This window comes from Solanum pennellii, chromosome 9 (genome assembly GCF_001406875.1).
Source record: "Solanum pennellii chromosome 9, SPENNV200".
Taxonomy (NCBI): Eukaryota; Viridiplantae; Streptophyta; class Magnoliopsida; order Solanales; family Solanaceae; genus Solanum; species Solanum pennellii.
The window spans coordinates 79,697,435-79,708,288 of NC_028645.1; the positions used below are offsets into that span (position 1 = coordinate 79,697,435).

Below are 10,854 nucleotides of genomic sequence, written 5' to 3' on the forward strand. Positions count from 1 at the left end.
GAGCTACTCAAATTTTGAAAATTGACTATTGAAATTGATCTTAATTTTTTAGGATAATGAAATTATTTAAATATCAGTATTTCTCTCAAAAATATTTTTTATTTTATTTAAACTCATTTTCTCATTGATATATCATGTGATTAAAGCTTGTTTTTAAAAATTATAAACCTATTGAATCATATTCATCAAAATTCAAATACATTTAACCAAATTCATATCTTTCACCTAAAATGATACGTTAAAAAGACTCAAAGATGTAATAAAATGGATAAAAAGAGTATCTCGACATTCACATCAAGGTAATCTGTCTGCTACTTGATTAGCTTCTCTAAAAGCATTGTTGAATGTGGATTGAGCAAATCATTGATCATCCTTACTTCATTAAGCATCCTCCATGGAGTTCAATTAGTCCATTTGATACAATCAACTAACATTTTGGAGGACACCTCTCAGTTATCAATCTTGTATGTCCTCTTTTTGTGCTTCATGTGTGTCCATAAAGAAGAGCAACAGCTTCTGCCCAGTTGTTTGATACATTTAAGGTCAACATCAAACTGAACAAATTCACCAATGAATCACCTGACTTTGCCTCTTTAGAACATTGGTGTGGAACACATATGAGTAATAATATGTTCGTTTTACACGTTTTTCTTTTCTAGAAAGAGGTTTTCAGGCTAACGTTGGTGTTTCCAGGATTCAAGGTTCAGTTTAGTAATGCAAATCTAACCTTCTATCTCTTCATGCAGGACTTCGAACCATCTCCCCATAGCTACATTATATTCATAGCCGCAAAATATTCAAGTTGTTTTCCAGCATTTCAAATGCCAGATTTTCGTCCATTGTTTGCTTCTGCATTTTTGGCAAGTAAATGAAAATCAAATCAATTGTTTCAGCAATGGCGCGGAAATTCACAAAGTAAAACAGAAAGGGTTATCAGTTCTTCAATGAATTGGCACTACAGTGTTTTGAATGTATTTCTGTGGCGCATGCAAGTTGATGTACCATTCAGGCATTCGCTTAAATGCTATTGTTTATTTGTACTAATAGAACACTATGATATAATTCAAATGCAGTCTACAATATGCATTTTTCATCAGAATAGTTACGAAGCTTGAAGTTCCAACTTCAAATAAAAACTAAATGGCTCAACCCAACGGAAGGTGATAGTACTTCTATAACTTAATGTTGAATCTTATCATTTGTTAATTCTATATTCATCTTCAACAAAACTGACTAGTCTCAAGATCTATTAAAGGCAGTATTGATATAAATACATCACGGAGCACATCAAAAGAAATATTTGGATAGAATGAGTCTGCACCAAGGGATTTGAGAGAGTAAATCAAGAAAGGATGAACATACCTAAAAACTGCATCAGTATAAAATGAATGGTCGTAATATTTGGAACAGAATGAGTCTGCACCAAGGGATTTATCATGCGAAATGAAGCATATGCTGCAGGGAAAGAACCCTGGGCATTGCAACTGAGATCACAAGCCTACAAAACTAATGAGAAAATAGACTTTAACACTTGAATTTCAGTTAAGGAGTCTGTGTCCTCTACCTTGAAGACTGGTATAGATTCTATAAGTGTTCCCTTACTCTCCAAAACCTGCAAGGCTGCAATTTGTAAAAAGAAAAATCATCAGCAGTCAAAAATATCAAGAAAAACATCGGAGCTTCAGACAAGGGGGAGTGAAAAGACAACTATGGCATTGCAAGAATCACAAGCCTAAGTATTTGCTAACCTTTCTCTGACATGGTTAAAAGAAACTGCTGATATGCATAAAACGAGACATTTAATGCCAGAGTCATTTACCTCAACCGTGACAGAAAAAACAGAATGTTTGATCAAACTGGCACATATTCTGCATGAGCGACGACAAATACTTTGCAACAGGAAACATGAGCAAAGTTCTTGTGGAAACAGTCAAAGGACTGGACATAGTCTCGCCTTTCTTTACTACAAAAGAAGTCCTTCACAAAGTTCTTCTTCGGAAGACGAATCCTCTGTAGTCAAATGACCAGTGTCTTTCATTAGCCTATTCAGTCCTCCCAGTAGACAATAAATTTCATTTGTTTGGCCACTGGAGGTATCTGAAACCAAAAAGGGAGAAAAGCCAGAACCAGTATCAACCCAAGCACATCCTGGAGACTTTCTTACACCAAAATCTCGCATGACGGTCCTCACTTTTGCCAGTTTGTTCCAACGCCCAGCATCTGCATACATATTAGCAATCAACACATAGTATCCAGGCTTATCAGGCCTCAGCTCCAGCAGTTTCTCGGCTGCCCACTCTCCTATCTCAGTATTCCTATGAATCCTACATGCTCCAAGGAGAGTTGCCCACATTTCAGGTGTCGGCTCAAAAGGCATCTTTATAATGATTTCCTTTGCTTTTTTAAGTAGACCAGCCCTACCAAAGAGGTCAACCATGCAAGAGAAGTGCTGCAAATGAGGATTTATACCATAAGTACTTTGCATCTGTTCAAATAATTTCTGGCCCTGCATCACAAGGCCTGAATGACTACAGGCTGACAAAGCAGCAACCATGGTCACATGGTCTGGTTTTATGTGGAGCCTTATCATTTCATTAAATAGTTCAATTGCTTCTCTTCCTTCACCTTGAATACCATATCCTGCTATCAGCGAAGTGTAGGTAACTGCATCTTTCTTGCTCATCAAATTAAATAATTTTCTGGCTGCTAATACCTTTCCAGATCTTGCATACATATCCACAAGAGAATTCCACAAGAGCAAATATTCCTCAAACCCTTCACGTCGTGTAAGATAGCAGTGAAATTCTTTACCATGTTGTAAATTTGCCACCCTAGCACACAGGGGGAGAATGCCTGCTATAGTGATATAATTCGGCTCAACACCAGAAAGCAGCATTTCTCGGAAAAGAAAGGAAGTTTCCTCAGACCTGTCCCAATGTGCAAAACCAGATATGATTGTATTCCAAGTAATTACAGTTTTAGAGTCAACAAACTGAAACAAAAGATGTGCCTGCTTGAGTGCCTTGCATCTGGCATACATATTGATTAAAGCATTTCTTACATTATCAAAATCATCAAGGTGACTTCGGATCACTAAGCCATGAATCTGTTTTCCAATTTCTAACAAACCAGTGTGGGAACATGCACCCAAGCCAATAAGTGTTGCCACAGGTTCTAGCTGAATTCCACAAGTTCTCATTTGAGATAACAATTTAAGAGCCCCAACAAAGTTACCTGTCTTCAAGCAACCTCCAGCTATGGTGTTCCAAGTAATAATATCGAATTCAGCATCAGTAGCCCTCATTCTATCAAAAATCTCAAAAGCTTTACTCCATATACCTTTGGAAGCATAACCAGAGATCATCGAATTCCAAGAAACTGCATCCTTAACTGGCATCCTTTCAAATATATCATGTGCAACATCCACTTCCCCACACTTTGCATACATAGAAACTAAAGCATTCTGGACAAACAAGTTACCCTCTAGTAAACTAGCATCTATAGAGTTGTGAATATCACGGCCAAAAGCAAGATTTAGTTGTTCACCACAGGCCTTAAGAACAGACGGATAAGTGAAATCATCGGGTCTTATACCTCTATTCACCATCTGCCTATAGGCAGAGAATGCCTCCTCATTTTGCCGCTTTTTAACATAAGATGAAATAAGGAGATTCCAAGGGAGCGGGTGCAAGATATTTGAAGTTTCAGCAATTACATGAGCATCATCAACTAAACCAATGGTCGTATAAAAGGTGATTATCCTCGGCACCAAATTCCAACTATGTGCAATGCCCAAATTAATAATGCATGCATGAATTTGTTTCCCTTCAGAGAGTGACTTGCTATTAGTACAACATAATAAAAGAGATGATAATGACTGTATAACAAGTTCACAAGGGGTTTGAGAAGAGACATGAGTCCGAATTAGAGAAAAGGTTCTAAAGGCTTTGCATATGTGGCCTTGGCCTGCAAAGTCCTTCAAGGTTGTCAGTAAGCAATCCACCATTGATTCATTACTTCCTTTACAAGGCCCTGAAATACATTGATGTGAGCTACACAGCAAGGTTTGGCCACAGTTTTTTCGGGTGTTTGATTCTCTTACACTTGTCCACTTTTTAGGTATGAACTTCTGAATTTGGGACAGAAGAAGGTTACTGCGTTGCACACTAAAGCTAGAGGGCATAAACTATAATGAGTAAGAACAAGATTGTGGCACATTTACAATACCAACAACAGTCTGTAACAGCTTAAAAAGATTGATATTTAGCCAATCTACCCCTGCAAAAAGAATCATAATGTGTAAGAGACACAATAACGGCAAAAAATCCATAAAACTCTACTCATTTGATTAAAAATAAGATGCAACCAAAAAGGAAAATAATTATTAAGCTCTCTAACACAACCTGAAAACCATACTGTCCTAATTTTTATGATTCTTGTATGTTGAAACATTTTAAAATACTATGTAATATCATTATGTTGCTATACAAGATTTCTGATTATTGAACTATTAAAGTTTTAAGCTTTTCAAAAAATCTCCTCAACTTAGTTTGTTGGTTACCTGAACTTTCAACTTACGGTTTCAATTCCCCACCTACCCCAAATTTTCCAAAAAAAATTTAAACTTTGATGTAACTGTATGTTAGTTTAGAAGAAGAGGTAATAACTCTAAGCATAAGTGAGTAGACATAGGGAGGAAACTTATATAAAAGTTCTCTTTGGAATTTACTCAAACACCTTGTGTGCTAGCCAAAGTAAGAAACTTTTCCTTTATTTAAATAAATCTATATTCTTAAAAATAAAATAACATACCCGATGAAATGAAATTGATTCCGGAGAAGATAAGATGTATATAGATCTTTATCGAAAAATTTGAAATGTAAACCATAAAATTAGACAAAGGGAGTAAATACACACAGCATGTCATGTGTTTTAAAATTAGATGCAATTTTAATTTATTTCTAATTTTTTAATAGTTTAAAATCTCTTTATTATTATAATTATAATAATCTAGTAGCAATACCTGAAAAAACCTTTTGATTGTTACACACTTGAAGATATTCCTAATATGGCATTAGAATAAAGCAATTTAGAGTAGAAATTGAGATTTGATACATTGATGAGACCATCCCTTTCAATTCACTAATGACATAGTCAATCAAGAAGCTAAGAGAGTGATCAACTATTGTCTCAAGACTAAATTATCTTGGGATTAGTCATTTCATTCGTAATGTGAAATAAAATAATATTATAATCTTGTGATAACCAAACATGACATAAACCAATCCTAAAATCAATTATTCCTTAACCCTTCTACCAAACGAGTCCAGAAAAATATAAAGAAGTTTCAAATAACTACGGACTTACATCAAGGATCATCTACTTGTTTCTATCCCTTCGAGTTAAGCCTTCATTCATTTCTTAATTCTAACAATTTAAACTACATTTAATCATCAAGAGATCCTTCATATCATGAGTCGTAACTCTTGAATTCATAATTCAAATTCAAGAAAAGATTAAGAATCGAGTTTGAGAGAGTCTTTTGAGTTATTTTGAGAAGTCTAATACAAATTTCTTAAACTTGTTTTAAGACTTGAGTAATTGAGTAGGAAAATGAGGAGAGTTGAGTTTCATTTTCAAAATAAATATATGGAAACTAAGTATTCCAAAAAGTTAATTTTTTTGCATTTAAAATTAGAGAAAACATTGATTTTCAAATGAATTCACGAGGAGTTTTGTAGATAGATAGCAGTGTTTTGAGGAGTCTTTTCCAATTATTTGTTAAACGTTTTAAAGACTTGAGTTGTCTATTTTTGACTAGTAGAATATTCTTATATATTCTTGAGTTAAAAAATCTTTGCAATTGTTTATATATTGTAAGCCTTCCCCTGAGTATTGAACCAAGTCAAGAATTCGCTTGGGGCTAACAAGGATTCTCGAATGCCAGCTACATCAAGAATGTAGGCTCTGGACATTACAGAAAACACGTGAACTCATCCATCTTGCGACTTGTGTGGATTTCCAACAAATCAAATCGATAATACAAATCGTCAGTGTTATAGATGTCATCAACTTTCTCAAGTGCTTCTTTTTGAGATTGTGTTTAAGATTTATTTTTTTAAATTGATCAAATTCATATTATCTGGTTGAATATTTCATATTGTAATATATAGTTATAATATAATATATATATATATATATATATATATATATATAAAATTTAGAATATTTAAAAGATGGTACATACTATATATGAGCTTGTGACACCTTTTTTTTTCTCTGTGATATATCCCTCTTCCTTTCCATTAGGAACTTTAAGAACAAATACTCTTGCAAAATGGAAGGCTTCATTTGAAATTTCCAGTGAAACTTGAGTCATCTTAGGTATGCATTGCCTCTCTTGCCTGTTTTTTTTCTTCTTCTTATCTTTTTTAGTCTTTGATTGATCAATTTTTGTCAATTTTTTCATTTGATGAGGGTTTCAAATTTTTTTAAAGTTGTGGTAGGAACTTGATTGGATGTTGTTGTTGCTGCCATTTTCTCCGTCATCCCCTATTTACGACTTTGTATTTCAATTTTTTTTGTAATTTTTGTCATTGTTTCTTCTGTTTTGTTTTGGATGTGGGGTGTTCTTTCAATTTGTTAATTTTTCATGTAGCCCTTTGTATGTTCTTGGAGAAGAAAGGAAATGAGAGAAATTGAACAGATGAGAGGCTGGGAACATCAAGCTCTCTCTCTACTCTCTTTCTCAATTTCATATATATAATTTTCCTTTGTTTTGGATAAATTGAGCAGCGATACCTAAAATTGAATTTTCGATTTGGATAATGGGTGGATTTGATGATCTCCACAACCAACTATAAAAGAATATTGGAAACGAATGGAAATGGGTATTTCAAAACAGGGAAGTTATATTAATTGCTTCGAAAAATTCATTGATTTTGCTTTTTTGCTTATTTGTTTTTGCAGTGAAGGCTGAAAAGTTTATCTAAACTATCGTGTGTGTGAGTTTCTTATCTGAAATATCAATCATCAATTCACATAGGAGAAGTGAACTTTTGATGGCTGATGGGTGTTTTGATAAATAGTTGGCAGGTAGTTCAATAATGAAACTAACATATAAGGATACTTTAGGAGTTTTGTTGCAGAATGAGTTTTGTGATTCCCTATTAATGAAATAGATAGTGTCCATGAACCCGTAGGAATTTTTCGAAATAGTCTTCCAAACTACTTATTTTTGCTCCTCCACGAGGTAATGGATAGATGTGAAAAAGAAAATTAGTGTATGACTCATGTTGGATGGCATTATTAATGTTACAAATGATTGCAAAACACTTCTATTGTTATGTATTTATATTTATTTTTCACAATTATATATCAAGTAAAACTGATCTTTTTCTATGTTCTTTTTGTTGTTTCTGGCAGGCCGCATGAAAATATGCCCTCGATTTGGATTGTGTCAGGAATGATATGATTCCCTCTACTGACGGTAAGACACATATTATGTTTCTCCATTTGTATGAGTAAATTCTATCATTTCTTTGAGATATGAAATTATAAACTATGTATCAATATTATTTTGGACATTTCATATTTATAGGAAATGCAATGATGGCAGTGTGTGGTGCTATAAATTTCATATTTTAACTCTTAATTGTTTTGTGTACTGAATTTCACATTCAGATTCAAGTGATGATTCAATATGATGACACTGTTGTTAAAACGGAATTTATCTTTTTTTGGCCGTAGACTGGGTATTGACATTTTAATTATGTTGCCTAATCCTGTATTAACCTAGGCGAGAAATAATAGTTTTAAACTATGGAAAGAAATATAATGCTAATTAATAATAGTATTTATTTGATGTCTTTCTTCCCCATGCTATAAATATGACACAGAAGTTTTATGAAAGAGACATAATGAGAAGGAGAAAAATGACAAAGAAATGGAGAGAACAAGGCGATACATCTAATAAAGTGGGACAGTGTCACATTGAACAAGAAATTAGCAGCCTTAGAAATAACTAGATGAAGGAAAAAAATAATTTACTCATGAAGTGGTTATGAAAATATAATGTGGAAGTAGAGGTAATTTTAAAAAGGGTGATTACAAAAGTGCGGGTTCAAAAAGGTGAATGGTATATGTATAACTTTACAAGGCCATATGAAAATGAAATTTCTAAAACATATAAGAGGGATGTGGATTCTAAGGAAGAAAAATAGCATTGGGGCATGACACGACAACTGAAGAAGTCACATACTTATGTTTTGTAGCATAGCGGTATTTAATGGGTATTGTATAAAATTACTTCATACCAAACACAGATATCTTCTTTTAATACATTGTTTATACGTTCCTTATCCCGTTTCAGTTGGTTCTCTCTATTTGATCAGAGGTCCAATTTAACGGTTTCTTCAAGCTTTGCTTAATTTATTTTGTAAGTTGAAATATCTTACTTTCAACTATCTAATACTAATTGATGTTATGATTTTATCTGCGAATAAATTTTTGAAGTCCATTTATATATAATTTAGCAACAAATGATGCTTCATTTTGATAATCGTGTCGATCATATCCCCCAGATCCACAAAAGACATTATGACCAACAAACGGATTGTCTGATTAATATGAAAATAATATATTTTTAGGATGTTAAATGAAATGCTTTTAACTTCCTTGCTAACTAATTATGAAAGAAAGGGGCATGGTATTAAGAATGTATATGGTACTACTTCAATCAAGTAAGTTTTACTTTTTTGGTGATTATCTTTATTTTATATGTAAAATGTGGGTATGGATGGAAATATTTTATATATGTTGATATCTTTTTATTTGTAGACATACTTATATGTCCAACAATTTCTTTAGGAATTTACTCTAATTGTTTCCCCGACATGGAAGATGAAGAGTTACCAAATCCTTGGTAATTTGCCTTTATTTTATATTAATATATACTATGTGTACTATTTGACTCCTTTATGATTCAAAAACATTTGATATACTTGCCAATTAGAATTTTGAATCCTTACTCGCTTTAACAATTGTGTTGCTGAGGTAAGTAATCGAGAAAAACAATCAAGTTCTAGAAACAGAACGACAAGCTGGTCAAACCATGGAAATTGATTGATTTCAGATTCTCTAATTTTCAAGCCTTCAGGTACAATTTTACACCCTTTTCAAGCTTTTAAGATTTGTAGGGAACCATAGTGTTCTATTTTGGATGATGTTGTATTAGTATTTAGTAGTTATTCTTAAGTTATACTTTTAGTATGATCTGAATTTCTTCTGTTATTCTTGTATTGTTTGAATTGCAACTTCTGATACCAAAACACTATAGTATATCATATTCATAAGAACAATGTTGGGATCGAGATGATCATACGGTAGGAGACTAATGATGTTTGGAAATGATTTAGGTAATATTCATTTCCTTAATGAGGTATTTATCTGTATTATCTACCTTTCACATTTTATGTGATTATGCATGTAGGATAGGTTTTGCTTTAAAAAATTGTTGTTCAACTTTTCCTTTTTTGAATTGAAAATCTTAAGTTACAAGTAGTAAACTGAAATAAAAGGATAAAAACATAGTTATAATATGTTTTTATCCAAGTTAGGCACTCAAATTATTAATGCTAGAGGTAAGACTAATGTCAAAGCAAGTTTATATCATTCCTTTGTATCATTATCTTTAATTTGCTTGAACTTATAAGGTTCTTATCGTTTTGTTAAATATAGAAGCTACAATATCTAAGTGAGATAATTTAAATAGCATCTTTACTGAGCTTTCTAAAAGAAAGATGGCTTTTTGGTAGCCAAAATAAATCTATCAATAAATCATCTTCTTATGAATTTATCTTTAATAGAGATTGTGGCTCACTTCTATCCCAATTTTTCCAAGAGAAGGCTTGAGAAAATATGTACTCTAAAAGGTGTTTGTAGTTTACATAAAAACATGACTTGTTCAAGCAGATAAAGATGAAATTGACTCTTAAAAGGATTACTTACTTTTTCCTGTCTAAATCTTCTTTTTGGGCAAATATTGAAATTGATAGACTTTAACAGAAACTCGTGTCAACTATTTCTGTTGTATTCACTTTTCAATAATTTTCAGAAACAACATATAGTGAGTTAATGTTCTCCATGGTACACTGAATTATTCAGAAGTTGTGACACCAATAGAATATGAATGATAAACTGTAAATGCAGAATGTTCCCAACAACTTTGAGCATTCTGCCTTTTTTTCTTACTTTTTGATTATTTTGTTCGGGTACAATTTGTTTTGATTTGTGCCAACATTTTATTAGTCCTACTATGTGATAATTTGGGGAGGTTGTGTATAGTTTGCATGTCAAACATCACATAATTTGAATAATATTGCTCCCTTGCAACTTGTGGGTTCTATATCTGAATAATTTTCAGCATACTTGATTATTTACGGAGAACAAATCTACTTATATGTTGGGCCCGTGCTCAGCACATGCCATGCCTCTCTAGTATATATATATATATATATATATAAGTTTACGGGTGCACGTACACTTTTACCTATGTATGTAGGGCCGCCTCTGCTTGTGAAGTAGAGAGAGTGTTTTCAACTGATCATCGGCTCAAGTAAAGTACATGAAATCAATTATGAAAATAATATGGAAAGAATAGCAGCAACGACAAATAATATAATATTCCCTTCGTTCTATATGATATGTCACTTTTTTACTGTGCACATGCATGCATTAAGAAATGATGTAACTTTATCATTCTACCCTTATTTATTTTTTTTGAAACTCAAGTTTTCAATCAATGAATATGAATTAATTTATTTTGATTAATTAATTTAACCAATGAACATGAAT

General features: G+C 32.7%; 1 protein-coding gene and 1 long non-coding RNA gene across 8 annotated transcripts; one reads left to right on the forward strand and one right to left on the reverse strand.

Annotated features, from left to right (window-relative positions):
- Positions 1-157: 157 nt before the first annotated feature.
- LOC107029664 (pentatricopeptide repeat-containing protein At1g71490) lies at positions 158-5,424 on the reverse strand. 7 transcript variants are annotated; one of them, XM_015231098.2, is made up of 4 exons: positions 5,024-5,241; positions 1,820-4,278; positions 1,565-1,620; positions 158-849 (listed from the first exon to the last, which is right to left on the reverse strand). In XM_015231098.2, the coding sequence occupies exon 2, from the start codon at positions 4,181-4,183 to the stop codon at positions 1,964-1,966; it is 2,220 nt and encodes a 739-aa protein (XP_015086584.1). In that variant the 5' UTR covers positions 4,184-4,278; positions 5,024-5,241; the 3' UTR covers positions 158-849; positions 1,565-1,620; positions 1,820-1,963. The 7 variants fall into 7 exon arrangements, with proteins under 7 accessions (XP_015086584.1, XP_027775269.1, XP_015086583.1 ...); XM_027919468.1 differs by having other exon boundaries at positions 158-1,506; XM_015231097.2 differs by having other exon boundaries at positions 1,363-1,620.
- An 824-nt stretch (positions 5,425-6,248) lies between these two features.
- Positions 6,249-10,392, forward strand: LOC107029768. The gene is made up of 4 exons (XR_001458069.2): positions 6,249-6,384; positions 7,426-7,489; positions 8,869-8,923; positions 9,060-10,392. It is a non-coding gene; the product is annotated as an uncharacterized LOC107029768 (long non-coding RNA).
- The last annotated feature ends 462 nt before the right edge of the window (positions 10,393-10,854 follow it).